The sequence below is a fragment of the Tamandua tetradactyla genome, chromosome 12, assembly GCF_023851605.1.
Source record: "Tamandua tetradactyla isolate mTamTet1 chromosome 12, mTamTet1.pri, whole genome shotgun sequence".
NCBI classification, from domain to species: Eukaryota; Metazoa; Chordata; class Mammalia; order Pilosa; family Myrmecophagidae; genus Tamandua; species Tamandua tetradactyla.
Window position 1 is genome coordinate 100,602,979 of NC_135338.1, and position 16,533 is coordinate 100,619,511.

At 55.3% G+C, this 16,533-nt stretch overlaps 1 protein-coding gene across 2 annotated transcripts in view; it reads left to right on the top strand.

The window, feature by feature from the left end:
• The first annotated feature begins 4,869 nt into the window (after positions 1-4,869).
• ADAMTSL3 (ADAMTS like 3) overlaps positions 4,870-16,533 on the top strand; it is a 355,553-nt gene continuing 343,889 nt past the window's right edge. Inside the window, exons 1-2 of one of the 2 annotated variants that reach the window (XM_077124346.1) lie at positions 4,870-4,931; positions 5,961-6,056. In XM_077124346.1, the coding sequence (XP_076980461.1) occupies positions 5,988-6,056 (69 nt within the window). In that variant the 5' untranslated portion in view covers positions 4,870-4,931; positions 5,961-5,987. Of the gene's footprint in view, positions 4,932-5,374; positions 5,667-5,960; positions 6,057-16,533 lie in introns of those variants that run through there. The other variant, XM_077124347.1, reaches the window with a different exon arrangement.

Below are 16,533 nucleotides of genomic sequence, written 5' to 3' on the forward strand. Positions count from 1 at the left end.
AAATGTTTTAACTGAACTTATATTTGAAAAAAGACTTCAAGTATTGCTTTGTGGTGCTTCCAACCCAAATAGTGACACGCTGAGGGCATCAGGAGATGTGGGGAAGCAGAGTGAACAGGCGAGCCTTGCCTCATTGTGCAGCGTGACAGGCAGGCAGCGCAGGGGAGATGCTTTTCTGTGCAGCTCTTCTTGTTTGTAAGAAAATAGATCATCATGGTTTTCAACAACAAAGTAGTGTTTAGAGTAAAAGCATTTTATACTTTGTGCTTTTTTTCCCTCAAATTAATCAATTCTGGAATAAATTTGGTCCTCTAGAATTGTCAGCAGTGATGCCTGAGACTCATCTCTTGAGCGTTAAAGTAAGCTGAAAACGAATTTTAAAGGACCGATATTTGGTTTGGTTTTCCTCTCTTTAAAGTTAATTCATTTTGGGGTGATTTTTCTCAATTGAAGCGGTCACTTCCTCACCTCGTAAATGCAGTCTGGTGAGGAGACGTACTCACAGGTTCGTGACAATGAGCTCAGCACTGGGCAGCCAACTGATGACTTCTCAGGCACCAACGGGGTAAACTGAGCTGGTACTTTTTCACTTCTTTTGTGACTTTTTGTGGTTTTGCTGTAGCACCTTAATGCTGCCTAGTCCTCTTCCTTAGGAGGCACTCTGTCCCTCCTAATTTAGGACCTCTCGTTTACTCTGAAAACCGGATGGGCACAGGTGCTAGAATTATGTACAAAATAAGAATCAATCACTTTGAGACCTGTGCTTCTATGCACCGTGCTTAAATTAACCCTCTGGTGCCGACTGGTTGCTCAGGGGCCTCGTCTGTTCCTCGCTCTGGTCGTCATAAGACAGAGACCGTTGGAGCCGAGTTCTACGTTCAGGAAGTGTTGCTGTATCATACAGGCAAAGTGTTTTTAAAATCTCAGAATTTACACTGGAGGGAAGTTTGAACTTTTCTAGTTTTTAAACTTTTAGAATATGAAGAGGGAAGGAGATGCACAGAACCGGGTTCCCTGACAGCGCCAATGAAGACAGAGTGAGAAAGTTCAAAGGCACCAGCAAATCCATTCTTTTCAGGGCATCTGTGCTTCACTCACATCCCAAAGAGGGCCGCTTGTGCGGACGGAGGTAGGGGTTACATGCAAAACTATCAGACTATGAGATGTAGTCAGAACTCAGGTCAGCACCGCCCTGGCTGGACGCCAGACTGGAATGGATCTGGGCTGGAGTCTGGAGAGCTTCTCCGCCCTGAGAAGGGCCACCAAGTCCCCACTCTATTCTCCAGAGCACTGGGGGGCTCGAGCCCTCCCGCACCCCACTCCCAAGAGTTGGTGCTTTCCAGACAGAACCTGCTCCAGACTGCCCCAACTTTTGTAATGGAGATGTCGCATGGCTCAGCTGTCCACTGCAGCAGGCGTCCTCTTCCAGGCACCCCGCTTGAACTCGTGGATGTGGCATCTCTGAGACCCTGCGGGTCTCCCTAGGGCCCACAGCCGGGAAAGAAGGCAGAGCCAAGAATGAGGGTGTAAAAGCCTGCCGAGCCCCTCACCAGGCAGGCTGACCTTCCGTCACATCTCCTGCTCGTGAAGCGAGACAGCAGCCAGAGGAAGACTTGAGCAATGCTTTATAAAGCAAATTTCTCTTACTTCCAAAGAAGGGCCCACCCTGGCCAGGCAGAAAATGGCCACTAGATAGCTTGTCTCCTGCAAGGGCTGGTGGTACTGGTGAAGTCCTGGGAGGTGGGTGTGGCTGGCGGGCATGCCTTCGCTCGTGCCCCTTTCCCGGCAGGTGCACCTGAGCCCCAGCTGCTGGAAGGGTGGCAGCTAAGGGCCCCCATCTGGCACCTTCTCTGAAGCCCTGGGCTTGGTTGCCTGCAGCTGCCTAGGAGACCACCCAGCACTCCACTTCCTGGAGCGGCAATGGCTGGCTGGCATGAGGTTACAAGAGCCCAGCCCTCTTCTGCAGGACAGGGCAACTCCAGGTGTGGCATCTGTTCCCCGCAGATCAGGTCATGGCCAGACATGACAGAGCCACGAGCTCGCTCCACTCTGCTCCTTCCCTGTCCTGCTTCCCTGGCCGCCTTATGGTGTTTCCTGGAAAGCACCCCAGGAACTTTGTACTGCTTGGGCATCCTGCTCCCCTGCCAGCCCCCCTGCCAGGCACCTTCTGTGCTCGGTGCAGTCATGTGTCTTCTCTAGGCTTTGCCTCCGGGTGTCCTTTCCTCCAAGCCTCCAGTGCAGTCTTCTGAAAGAGCAGACCGGAAAGAGCAGTTCAGCACCAAGAACAAACAAAGGCAGTGCCCTGAACTGATGTCTCCGAGGGTAAAGCACACACACAGCCACACGGCCCCCACCCCTGGTCCTCCGTACTCCTCGTACGAGGGTTGCACAGTTGGGTTCTGCTGTGCTGGTCCGGTTGGGGATCCCGGGGTAGAGCTGGAGCAAGGCTGCGAGTTAGAGGCTCAGTTAAGGCAGCAGCGGAGCCTGCGACAGGTGGTGGGAGACAGGAGCCCAAGCAGATGGAGGAAGTGGAGCTGGGGTTTAAGCCCCTTAGGTGTTCTCCCCAAGTGGTGGGGGTTCTCACAGTGCAGTAGGAGGGCCCCCAATATACACGAGGGAAGGGGGGTGCCACACCAAGTAGCCAGATTGGCTTTTCTGGGATAAATTCTCTTCTGTTTCTCTCCTTCTGCCCCCAAGCTTTTAGCAATGTCACCTTTATGCATTTCTGCCAGGCCTGGGGGTGGAGGGTGGGAAACAAAGGGAAGGCACCCCGTCTGTCCTGGGCGGCGTGCTGACCGAGGGTGCCAGTGTGGGGTGAGTCCGCAGGTGAGGCTGCAGGGTGCAGCCAGCCCTCCCCGCACCCAGGCCCTTGCCTGCGTTTCCCTAAGGTGCAGCCCGTGCCCCATGCACCAAGGCGTGTGCGACCTGCCGGGGTTTGCCGGAAGGAGGTGGTTCATAAGGCCTCTGCCACGTTTTCTGCTTTTCCCTCCCTCCTAACTCGCTCACTGAGCTGGCCCCAGATGGCAGCTGTGGGGTGCAGACCTACCCTCCCCTCTGCACTGACTGCGGGGCCCTCCCTGGGGGTTGGGTCCACGGGAAGACGAGGGGCGCCCTGCTGCGCTGCTGACGCCGGGGGCAGAGCCGCGCTCGGGTCTCCAATGCAACACCCCGCCCCGCAGTGTTTCCTGAATCGCAGGCACCGGGAGCCCAGCTCGGCAAGGCTAGGCCTGATATTCATCTGAATCCGCCATTCCTCCTTGAATATTGGTGTGAGTTTTGCAGTAGGCCCGGCGAGCCTCTGAGGGCTGGTTTTAGAGTTAGAAGGACGAGACAAGTGGTCGGTCTGGTTGCGCCGAACGGGCGCGGCTAAGTCTCTACCTCAGCTTCCGCATCTATAAAATGGGAATAAAAGTGTCACCTGCCCCGCAGGCTGCCGCAGCGAATGAGTCAGGACAAGCGCCCAGCCCCTTGCCCGGCCCACTGTAAGTCCGGCGCTCCAGGGTCCCTGTCTGGCTGCTCACGGGGAGGGAGGCGCGCGGGGCCTTCGGCTCCGGCCGGCCGGGCCTCCCCGGGCCTTGCTGATGGGGCGTCCAGGCCCTCCTGCCCCTCCGCTGCCTCCCGCCGGCTGTGCCTGCTCACTTTCCGCAAGAATCCCGACGTTTTGCACGGACGGAGAAGCAGCCGTGGGGAGCTTTTCCCGGCCAGAGAAGTCGGTCAGGTGCGGGGGGCGCAGGTGGGGGTGCAGAGCCGGCTCGGGCCCCGAGGCGCGGGCAGCATGGGACACACACAGCCGCAGAGGGCAGGAGGCGGCGCAGGGGCGCGCGGGCCGGGCAGAGCCGTGGAGCGCGCGCCAACCTCGGGTTCCCCGTCTGTGGAATGGGCTCAGCGCCGCTAACCGAGGATGAGGTGCACGCCCGGAACTCAGGGGCTGCGGGACGGCCGGCGGGCGGCGGCGAGCGAGGGGCACGGGGCGGCCCTTCCGAGCAAGCCCCGCTCTCGCTTCTGCAGACTCGGGATTGCGTCCAGGAACACACTTTCTGCTTCTCTTCATTCCAGCAGTCCACGGGGCAACGCCCCCTCCACCCACCCTGACACCCGAGCGCGCACCCACACCGCGGGCCTGCGCCCCACCCTCGGCTGCGGGACGCTCCTCCTAGGCAGGTGCGCCTCGTCAGAGGGGGCGGCCCCGCGCGGAGCCGGCGTTGCCGGGGAAGGGCCGCTGCGCTCCACCCTGGGCCTGGCAGTCCCGGGCGCACGAGCCAACGGTTCCGGGCAAAGCTCCGTGTGGCCGCTGGGCCTCGCCGCGGAGTCCGCGCCCGGGCGGGAGGGGAGGGCGGGGGTGCTGGAGGGGAGCTCGGGAGGGGACGGCAGGGGCTAGGGGGGGCTAGAGGGGAGGGCGGCGGGGGGGGGGCCGCCTCCCCTCCCCGGCCCTGGCTGAGGCGGGGAGCCCTCGCTGGCCCGCGGAGCCGCGGCCGCCTCTCCCCAGCGCGGGCGGCGGTGGCGGCGGCGGCGGCAGCCCCGGCTCTTGGCGCGACGCCTGGCGGCCGGCCCAGGGCGAGGAGTGGCTTCCAGGAAGCGGGCGGAGGAGCGTTCCAGCCGCGTCTCGCCGTCGCCGCGGCCCCGCGCACTCCTAGAGGCCGGGCCCGGCGCCGCCCCCGCTCGTCTCGCGCCCCCGCCGCCCCCAGCCCGGGCCCCGGGGCGCGCCGTGCACTTGCCGGGCGGCGCAGGTGGCGGCCAGCGGGCGGGAAGAGGCGGGCGGCACGGCCCCACTTAACTTCGCGGCGGCGCGGCGGGCCGGAGGCAGGCGTCGGGGCGCGTCCTGGCCCCGGATCCCACCCAAGGGGCCGACGCGGCCGCGGCTCTCGGCCTCCCCTCTGCGCGCCCAGCCCGCGTGGCCCCCGGGCTGCCCCGTCCGACGCTGCAGGCGCCAGGTGGGTGCTCCGAGCGGGGAGGTGGGGGCCGGGGCTGCCGGCCAGCGGCGCGCCTCGGGGCTCCTGGCTCGGGGTTGGGGGGAGGTCCCCGCAGGACTCGGGCTCCTCGGAGTTGGGGACTTCCAGGTGGAAACGCCGCTGACGGCCCCGGCGAGTCTGGAGCGTACCGGGGCGGGCGGCGGGCTACGGGTCGGGGGTGCCTAGCGCAGCGGGGGCCGGGGCGCCGCGCGGAGGTGGGGCGTGGGGGGCGCTGGGGCCGAGCGGCGCTGGGGGGCGCCTGCAGGGCGGGCTGCGGCGAGCAGTCGCGGGGCGCGGGGTCCGGGGCCCCCCTGCAGCCGGGAGCCGCCGCCTCAGGTCGGAAACGGCAGCACATTTGCGGATCGCATTAGGCCAGGCCCGTAATGCTTTCTCCAGATGGACAGACGCCACCGACCCACCCCCGGACCCCATCTCGGCCAAGGCGCCCGCGAGGCGCAGCGACAGTCGAGCGTGACCTCGGCTTTTCCAGGCGCAGCTATACCGGCTGTGCTGTTAGTTCTCGGGAAAACTTTGAAGCCCCCTTCCCAGCCCACGGGCCGTGGTCCGGGAGCCACCCTTAATTCCGCTCCCAGACCTTTTCCGGCTGCGGGACTGGTCGGGCAGGCCGCGGTGGAGTCCAGAGAAAGCCCTGGGCAGTTGCCACGCCTAAGCCCAGCCCTGGAACGGTCACCCTGCTGCCGGGTGGTCTTTAAGCAGGTCTCTTCCTCTTTCTGGGCTGCATTATTTGGTCCTGGACTAATTTTCGCCTAAGGTAGCAGAAGCCACGGTTGCCGTGGTGCCAGTTGTGGCTGTGGATGCCCGGCTGCGCCCAAGGGGGAGGCAGCCGCTGCCCAATGCAAAGGGAGCCCCGGACAGCCTGCACGCTGCAGCTGGCAGCTGCCCCCGACTGGCACAGAACTTCCCAGGTGTCTGGGGCTCAGGACCCCTTGCTCTGGCTGCCCTGGGGAGTGGTTGAGGCCAGAGCTGATGGACAATCTGTCTCTTTTGTAGGCTGCAGGTGAAGTGCCAGGGACACCCATGGCCTCCTGGAAGAGCCCCTGGGGGCTGCTGAGGTGGATGTGCTGCCTGTTCTCTGCCTTTCTGCAGGTACTGAGGAGAAGGGAAGGTGCAGTCATGCCTTTTATTATTATTCTAGAGCACTAGGATGTGGGTGGTGGGTGGGTCATCCTACAAAGAGGAGAATCTAACTTTTTCTTACGCCAGCAAATCCTTCGTTTCAGTTAGCTTCCATGTAAGAGGGATCTACATCCCTGGATTGTTCCTGAGTAGGGCCTTGGGAGCGCTGCGGATCCTGGCACCGGAGAGGACTTGGGGCCGGGATGGGCTCTGTCTTTCCAGAGAGGAATGGGTGTCCGCATGTGCCCAAAATAAGCTGTGCTCCTAGAGGCCAGGACACGGTTGATGGCAGAGACCAGGTTCTGGGCGTGGCTGGGCCACTGACTGAATAAGGAAACTGGGCTTCTGTCAGCATGTGTCACGCTGCTTTTCAGTCCTTCTTTCGGTTCCATTTGGTGTCTTTCCACCAGAGGACCTAGTGCATGCATGGCATCTGTGTTCGCCTGCAGGGTTGACTCGGACAGAAAGCACAGCAGGTACCGTCTAGGAGACGATAGGGAGTGCTGGAGACTCGCTAACCGGGGAGCGTGTGCTCTGCCTACCACGAGCCTATCAACTCTGCCTATCAACTGCCAAGGGAGCATGCAAGGCCAGGATTGTCAGATCTTATTTTTTAGGATAACTGGGCCATCTAGATTTCCTATGAAACCTCCCAATTTTTAAAGCATTGACAGTCGGACAAATATGCTTTAAAAATTGCATTCAGCTAAGCAGTTTGCAGGCTCAGATCTGAAGGAGCAGAGCACTCGTTTTCAGTCCCGTGCCCCGAGGGCCGCTTGTCGTGCATCACACACGTGTGAGCTGGGGCCAGGCGGCTCCTCCCTGGAGCCAGAACTTCTCCAACACCGGCTTGGAAGCCTGCACACCCCCAGAGTTTAGCAAAGGGCCTGGCATTTAATAAACGCTTAAATGCTTCTTGACAGTGCATGCATGAGTAAATATGCCCTGGGATAAATTAATCAGGTTCTCTGCCTCTCATTCCGCTCTCCTGGATTTAGTGTCTCTTAGTGGCTGGGCCTGGTTTCTGACTCACAGGAACTGGTTAGTGAGGTAAAGCCTCTCCATTTTATCCCGTTTTTCCAATACTGCCCTTAGTCACATTTTAATAGATATCTTTTCTTTCTAGCAGAAGTTAAGTATTTTCAGGATGATTTTTGGGTGTCTCTGACCGGTGAGATAGAGTGTTGTGGTAACAGGGTGGAGGCTTGTTTTTCTGTCCTATCAGCAAATCTGAAACAGGCTACAAGAGCTTCAGAGATTCCTGATCAGTGGGGCTCAGGCTTCAAGGCACAGCATTTCCATCTTGTCTTCTTTCACCCTATAAAACTTAAATACCCTCTGAAGCATTCTGTTGACCTTTGGCCAAGGGCAGTGTTTTCCCAGTTTGAATCACTCACTGACCTCTTTTGGGTTTTTCCGTATCTGGGTGTCTCTGGAAGCAGTGTTTCCATGTGTCGCTGCAATGTGAAAAGTAGGTCACAAGACGAGATTTCAGACCAGTGACCTTCACCCTCCCACCATCCCCTGTTCCACCACGGCCTGGCCTTGTGACAACTCAGTTTCCACATCTGTGAAGTGGGGTAATAATGATCTCCACCTCACGGAATTATGTGGAGGAGCTGATCCATTGTGAAGTAGAACAAAGGGAAAAGAAGCACCTGGCATGTAATTAGTGCACCCTAAAGTCTAGCCCTCTCAAGAGTGCAGCTGCTGGGTGGTGGTAGAGGTCTGACCCCTGGGCAGTGCCTGTAACCGCCTCTATGGAGCTGTAGGGGACGGTAAAGAGGCATCCACTGGGGAGAGAGGCCATGGAGGCCGGAAGGAGGTGGGACCGGATTTTCTCAGGGAAAGGTTCTTGCAGATGTGCGTGGGCTCAAGGCCAGGGGAGCCCCAATCTGCACCTCACCAAGTCTATTCTAGGGAAGCAGCTCGGTTGGTCGGGCCTGGGGCCCTGTCCATGAGCTGCTGCTTGGTGACTCCTCTGGGGTCAGCCAGGGTGTAGTACAGTTGTCCCTCCAAGGCACCTTGTGACCTGGGCTTTGGCGGGACAGGGTCCCTGAGTATTTCCTCTTGCTGCCACCAGGTGGCTGGTAGAGAGTTAATAGAGCCTCAAGGAGCATGGGATGTCCCAGGTAGTCTAATAATAATTACATCTTTATTAAATCTGCTAAAGCTTAAACGTTCATGCTCACTGACCACGAGTACTCGTGATAGGTGTACACAGCAGGGCCTGAAGCCTGCCCCTCATGCTCACTGACCACGAGTACTCGTGATAGGTTACACAGCAGGGCCTGAAGCCTGCCCCTCATGCTCACTGACCACGAGTACTCGTGATAGGTTGCACGGCGGGGCCTGAAGCCGGCCTCATGTTTTTCTGACTTGTTCCTGAGCATTCCTGGAAGAGCTTGCTGTTTCCCTCATCCAGACAGCTGCAGAGGCCTCCCCTCTTCCTGTCTCACGGGCCCTGGAAGAGTCCTTTGGCTCCAGACCCTCTCCGTAGGGACCCTCGTCTCCTCTGAGGAGGCAGCTGCTACCGTTCCAGCTCAGTCTTCCAGCCTGGAGCATTTCAGGTCTCCTCCAACCCTCCCTGGCACCTTAAGGATGAATCCTATATTGACTGTTCCCCCAACTGCAGTTTGTCCCTTGTTTTTGCTCTTGCCTAGCAGAAGAATGAGCAACCACACCTGCCTACCCGTTTAATAGTCATGTGATGGATCCCTAGCTGTTTGGCAGATTTCTCTAGAAATTGTTTTAATATTGGTCATGTGGCTGTCATTTCTTTCTGCAATCTCACAGGGTGGTTCCATGCAAGCCCACGTGGGTGCTGGGAGGTGCTGCTCTGCTCAGATTCTCTGGTGACTCCTGTCCCTGTCCCATGAGCTGGATAGTTGGCGTCCTCTGCAGGGTGGTGCCCTCTGTGGGGCGCGCCTGCCCCGCCAGCTCCCGGTCCCTCAGGGTATAGACGCCTATTGCAGTAAGGCCCTGGAGGGGACAGTTTGGAGAGCTGGGAGGCACGTGGGGGCAGAGGGCCTAGGAGGCTTGTTGGAACAGTCTCTCACTACTCGGTGGGGACCTCCTCTGCAGGGAGGACTTTGAAGAATTTCAGAGCACAATGTGTAAAATAAGAGCTATCTGACTCGCTCAGACCTTGTCCCCTGGGTCTTGTTAGTACTTGAGGATGAGACTGGGTGGTTTCATGCTTTATTTCTATCTTCGCGAGCTGGGGGCTGCTGTAGCTGTCAGATCCTGCTGATGCTGAGGTGGGTGGTGGGTGCAGAAGGTCATGTGTTCCTGGGGAGATGCCTTTCAGCTGCTGTTGACCAAACACTTTAAGGTAGATGCAGCTGCTGGGTAGGGAGTGTGGAGGCCTCGGGGAGCACAGTGGGTGACTGTGGACCCAAAATAGTCCATGTCCGAGTCCCAGCACCTGTGAATGCTACTTTACATGGTAAAGGGATTTTTAGGATATGATTAAGTTAAGGATCTTGAAATAGGGAAATTATTCTGGAATCTGCAATCAGAAAGACCCCTTATAGGAGGGAGGCAGGAGGAGTTAGAGGGACAGGAAGCAGAGAAAGAGACAGGAGATGGGCGGGATTTGGCCAGGAGCTAAGCGATGTGGGAGCTCTGGAAGTTGGACGAGGCAAGGGCCAGATGCTGCCCTAGTGTGCCGAGAAGCAATCAGCCCTGCTAACATCTTGATTTTAACCCTGTACAACTAATATTGGACCCCTGGCCTCCAGGACTGCAGAACACATTTGTGTTCTTTGTGACACATGTATGAGGCCCACCCCTGCAGGGGTCCCCAGGCCACCAGGGCAGTGTCTCTGGACACAGGGGTGGACGTGCTGAGAGGAGGATGGGTTGGCAGGACAGCTGTCCTCTGTGCCCCTCCTGAGTGGCCAGGAGAAGTTGGATGGCTGACCCGGCCCTGAGGTAGTGGCCAGGGGCTGCTTCCACTTGATTGAAGTTGGTCATGCAGGAGCAGCAGTTAAAGACCCATGAATTCTTTATGTTCTTGTGACACAATTCATTCGTGGGAGGACCTTTTATTAGGGGGGGGTTACCCTTTTCATCTTTGCTTCTGTATATACTCTCCACGCCTTCTGGCCGCCCTTCCCTGGAGCTCCCCAGCCAAGCTTTGTGGCACTCTCCCTGCCCCTCCCTGTCCCTCCCTGCCCCTCCCCATCCCTCCCTGCCCCTCCCTTTCCCTCCCTGCCCTTCCCTGTCCCTTCCAGCCCCTCCCCATCCCTCCCTGCCCTTCCCGTCCCTCCCAGCCCCTCCCCATCCCTCCCTGCCCTTCCCCGTCCCTCCCTGCCCCTCCCCGTCCCTCCCTGCCCCTCCTCATCCCTCCCTGCCCCTCCCCTTCCCTCCCTGCCCTTCCCTGTCCCTCCCAGCCCCTCCCCATCCCTCCCTGCCCTCCCCTTCCCTCCCTGCCCTTCCCTGTCCCTCCCAGCCCCTCCCCATCCCTCCCTGCCCTTCCCCATTCTGCTCAGTCACTCGGTGGGGCACAGGACTGCTACCCTGCCAGCCCATCCTCCTCTCAGCACTTGTGTCCACCTCTGTGTCCACAGACACTGCCCTGGTGGCCTGGGGACCCCTGCAGGGGTGGGCCTCACGCGTGTGGAGCTGACCTGAGGCTGGCCTGGCCTCTCCTTATTTCTAGATCAAGTTTTAAATTTATTAAACAAAGCACATCTATTGTTGAAAAATAGAAGCTATAAATAATGAAAAGGTAAATAAAAGTAAATAATTAACCTTGTTACTACCAGCCAGGTAATCACCATTAACATCTCCACGTGTGCTCCTCCATGTACTTTCTGTGCACAGGTGAGGTATAAATGTAGTTAATCCTCATTATTCATGAAGTTCCCTATTTACTAATTCTGCTACTTGCTAAAATGTATCTGTAACCCCAAGTCAATATTTGTGACACTTTTGTGGTCATTTGGGGCCAGAGCAGTGGAGGTTTGAGTGGTGTGACGCGGCTCCGGCTGCAGCTGACCAGGACGCCCTCCCGGCCTCCCCTTTCAGGTGTGACCAGTGCCCTGGTTTTCACGGTTTTGTGCTTCTGGTTGGTGTCTCAGTGTGGACAGTGCCTCCGGCCCCAGTGCCGCCGTGCTGCCTGGTGTCCTGAGCGCGAGCAGCCGTGACCTCCTTCGGGGAGTTGGGAGAGAAGCTCTGCTCAGGCCTGAGTTAGAGAGCTGCTGGCCGGGGTTCAGGGTTAGCGCAGCAGCAGTGCATATTAAAGAAGGGCTTTTACAAGCTCATAACACAATTGGTTGATGGAAGCGTTGTGACTGGAGGTTCGTAAGACCTACCCTGTGTTTCCCCAGAGCAGGGCTCACTCTGTGCTTAGCATCTGTGGTGACCGCGAGGCACAGTTACCGGGAACAGTGAGCCCGACGCCCGGAGAAGGGGTCCTGCCGCGCGTGCTGTCCCACCCATCGCTTCTCAGTCATGCAGCGCGCGTCCTTCCATGTCAATGCATGTGTGACGGCAGTTTCACTTCCAAAAGGCTGTGTTCTGTTGTATTTATGGATGGACCACAACACCACTGTTTGTTTGAATAAATTACTTGTTTATGGGCATATAGGCTGCTTCCAGGTTTGTGCACTAGTCTTTGCTATCTTAAGCCACCTGTAATGCACGTTGTGTGCTCACATCTTTACTTGCCTGTTTAAATATTTCCTTAAAATAATTTTTTTTCTTGGAGGAACGTGCTTTGGTGCTCACTGGATACGGGCCGTGGCGGTTCTCCTCTTCCCTCTGCTTATACCTTCGTCAGCACTTCCTAGCACTTCAGATTTCCTGCCGTAAATGTGCTTCCTGTGTGAACTGATGCTCAGCGGTGATCTTACAGGAATATTCTGAACCATTTGGTCACCAATGCTAGAGCTTTAAGACCTAAGCTGGTCCTGGAGGCAGACTCAGCCTTATGCCAAGCTGCCCACAAGGGCTGAAAGTCGGAGAGACAGACTCATTAGATAAATGCCCCAAGACGCCAGCGGGAGAGTGGAGGGGATCCCTCTCCTTGTCTGGCTTCATGACACCTTGCCCCTTATTCTTTCAGCCTCTCTGATGAGTCCATCTTTGGTTCTTTCTTTGACTCATCTGTGTCCCTTCTTAACCGCTGCCCAGTCCCAGCTTCCTGTCCTTTGCCCTCTTCCCAGGCAGCTGCATTTGCTCCTCTGGTTTTCTCTGCAGAGGCGCCCGTCTTGGGTTGTCACGAGGAACCCAGGTGTCACAGTGATCCACACTCTCAAATTTAGGCTTTTGATGTTTTCTTCAAATAGGGTTATATATGCCATAGAAAGACAAAAAGTCCATCCTTTACATTAAATTAATGAAATGTAAACATTGAAAATCAAACACAATCTTGATAACTCTTTCAGTTGCTCATCCTTTTTTCTAACCTGGGATCTCTCCAGAATGAAAGGGCGTGGCATCTGCTGTTCCCTGAGCTGCAGACCAGCATCCCCAGGAGCTCCGTGCCTCCACCAAACCCCCAGGGGCTTCGCCCACAGTATTCCCCGACCAAGCTTCTCCTTCCCTCCCAGCTCTTTCTCGGGTGAGCGTCTCCTCCAGCCATTCGCCGAGCCCGAGGTCCTGGGACCACGCCACACGTCTTCCTCTCTGTTGCACCCCCCTGTGCCCCATCAGCTCCTGATGCCCATCTGTGCTGTTCAGAAGCGCCCCTTGGTCTGTGTTCTGCTTCCAGTTTCCGCGATGAGGGAGCTGAGCTGCAGTGTTTATGGAAATACAGCCGCGAGCTCAGGCGGGCCACAGACCATCCTGGTTGCCCGGGGAGGCCTTTATTAGCAGACCAGGGACTTCATTTGGTAGGAGCAGAGAGTCTGTGGGTGTAATCAGGTGGGATGAGGCCCCATAGGACTCCTGTGGGGCTCTGGGGACACCTGAGCGGAGGGTGCCTGGGGGCCTGGGGACACAGTAGTGGAGGGTGCCTGGGGGCCGTGGGGACACGGCTGAGCGGAGGGTGCCTGGGGCCCTGGGGACACAGTAGTGGAGGGTGCCTGGGGGCCGTGGGGACACGGCTGAGCGGAGGGTGCCTGGGGCCCTGGGGACACAGTAGTGGAGGGTGCCTGGGGGCCGTGGGGACACGGCTGAGTGGAGGGCACCCAGGGGCCCTGGGGACACAGCTAGTGGAAGGTGCCCGGGGGCCGTGGGGACACAGTAGTGGAGGGTGCCCGGGGGCCCTGGGGACACGGCTGAGCGGAGGGCACCCGGGGGCCCTGGGGACACAGCTAGCGGAGGGTGCCCGGGGGCCCTGGGGACACAGCTAGTGGAGGGTGCCCGGGGGCCGTGGGGACACAGTAGTGGAGGGTGCCCGGGGGCCCTGGGGACACGGCTGAGCGGAGGGTGCCCGGGGACCCTGGGGACACAGCTAGTGGAGGGCGCCCGGGGGTCCTGGGGACACGGCTGAGCGGAGGGCACCCGGGGGCCCTGGGGACACAGCTAGCGGAGGGTGCCCGGGGGCCCTGGGGACACAGCTAGTGGAGGGTGCCTGGGGGCCCTGGGGACACAGCTAGTGGAGGGCGCCCGGGGGCCCTGGGGACACGGCTGAGCGGAGTGTGCCCGGGGGCCGTGGGGCTGGCCGGGCCTGGTCAGGAGCACAGCAGGGGCAAGTGGAGAGACCTGAATGTGGGAACCGGTTCAGAAGCTGAAGGGATGCAGCTTGACAAGTGATGCCAAGGGCTGGAATGCCTGCAGGGCGTGAACGAGTTCTGGGGTTACAGGGGGTGAAAGTTCACCCTGCTCCTGCCCGGCGACTGGGCACCTTGGAAGGGGTGGCTTGAGGGAAATGAGGGCTTCAGAAGGCCAGGCATCGCATAAAGGAAATGTGGCTTTTCCTTAGGAAAGTGAATATCTCGGTAGATCTGTAGACCAAAGGGAAGCAGTTGGGAGAATGGGAGGGATTAGAGATACTAGAGGAAAAAAACAATTATATGTAATTGTTTCATAACAGAAAAAATACAGCAGCATTCCTCCATTGCGTTGCTAATGGATCCTGAAGCACCACAGCTAACGTCTTATGGAAACCACATTTCAAGGGTTATGACTGTGATTGCTCCCAGTTTATTTTTATAAAGATGCTAATTTCCATAAATAGCATGGAAGCATAAAGCAGTTTCCTCTCCAGCTATTTTATGCAATTACTTTCTGGAATTTGTCAGCACTGAACAACTCCAGCCAATGTATGCTATAAATTATTGTGGTCAAACACTCAGAAACGTACTCTTTCACCAAGCCTTCATTCATAAATATAATAACATTTTATTTTGAAAATAATTTAAAAACAGGACATTGTAACTATTTTTTAAATAAAAAATCATTTACAGTATTAAGGGACTGTTTAAGTTTGCTTCACTGTCATTTAAAATTATCTTTGTGTTCATTTTTGTTTTAATTTAAAGACATAAAACACTCATAAAAATGTGGAAAGCACAAGAAAGGACAAAAAAATGTGGGAAGCACAAGAAAGGACAAAGGTGAAAATAAACATAATCTTTAATTCTTCCAATTATAAGGATTTTGTTGTATCTATTTCTAACATTCTTTGAAAATATTTACATTTAGATACATTTTTTAAAAGTGGTTACACTATGTTTTGATTATCACATTTTAAAAAATCTAACAATGTGAAGAATATTTTTACATGTCATTGTCTTCATAGTATTTCATCATTTAGGTGTGTGATGCTTTATTAACTAATCCCTTACTGCTGAACAGTTAGGCTGGTCACAGTATTTTGCTGTTGCAAATAACGCTGTTATACTTATCTTTGCAGATCCATCTTTGTTCACATTTGTGATTATTTCTTTTGAATATGTTTATGGAAAAATGAATTTCTTGACTCTTAATTTTTGAGTTAAAAGCTATGTGCAGTTTTAAGACCTTTGATTTATACTGCCAAATTTCCTTCCCGAAAGTTTTTATCAGTGTGTGTTCTTACCTTGCAAGCACTATAGTGGGCCCTAGAAGACTTAAGGAAAGCTTATTAGTGAGGGAGTCTTAAAAATATTTTGGAACTATTTTTATTGTTGCTTTTGTGTATTGTCTCCTTAATCATTAGAAATAGAACAGACTTTTTGAAAAAAGAAATTTTTGCCAATTTTTCTATTGAGATTTCTAATTAATTATAAGTGCTCTTTATATATAAAGAGTATTAATCCTTTGTCTTTCATATGTTGCAAATAATTTTCCCATTTCGTCATTCGTATTTTATTTTATTTTGTTCTTAATGTACTGACTTTAAAATTTTCCAAATAGTTGAATATGTTAGCCAGGTTATTTATAAATTCTGTTTTGCATGATACTTAGAAATACTGGAGATGCTATACTTCTGTACAACTATACTTTCTTTCAGTTTTACTTTTTTTTTAACCTTTGAGTGTCTATTTTAGAATGTAGTTTGGTCAGTTATTCTATCGGTCTCTTTCTACGCTAGCACCACACTTTTAAAATCACCCTGTCCTCTGACCTGCTGTCCTTCTCCTGGCGTCCTTGGAAATAGACTTGGGGGTGGGAGCTGAGATGGTCCTTCTGTTTCTCGGTGCATTTCGACATTGATCGCGGGGCATGTTAGGACGCCTTCTGTGTGGGCTTTTCCTTCTTTTCCCTGTTGGCCCCCCTCCAGCCTTTCCTGCAGCCCGTCCCTCAGCTCCTCTTAAGAGTCTGTCCTAAGAGGGGAAAGCCTGGCATGGGTCCCTTGCCTGGGGGGTCCCCCAGCTGGGCCTCCCCCCCAAGCCTGTGCAGCACCCTGCCCTCCCCACGTGAAACTTCCTGAGGCTGCCATGTTAGAACCCTGTGGATTTTTATGGTTTTAATCAGGTATGCGGTATATTTCCTCCTGAAAAAGAAGTCTGGGGAAGAGCCGCACTGTTGAGGGGACGTGGAGTCACAGAAGGCAGGGCCACCAGGCGTGGTCCCATGCCGAGGGCCTGTTCCCATCTCAGGAGCCGTGATGGGCCCACTGCTGAAGGGGGACAGGCAAACCAAACCTTCACACAACACCCCCCCCAATTCCTTTGCTGAATTTATTTCTTTGAAGGGTGGGGGTGAGTCTGAACTTAAAAAAAGGGTTATTTTATTTGAGGAGCAGCAAACAGTAATTGGCAGTAGAACATGAAACAATCAGGAACTGAGAACAATTAAAAGTGATACTTTGTTGCAATGAAGTATCTCCCTGAGAACCTGTGGGAGGAGGAAAAACATCTATTTGGTGGAAATTTATATACATCCAAAATTGCTTTAAAAAAAGTTATTGTAGCTTTGAAACGTGTTTGGTATTTATTAAGGCAAGATGCCCTTTTGCCATTACAGTTTTGGCTGGTTTAGAAGGACCTTAAAGTTATTTGGTCAACTTAGGAGGAGAAGCTCTGGCGTTGTAAATGGGACGTGGCGTGATGGAGGAGAAATGGGAGTT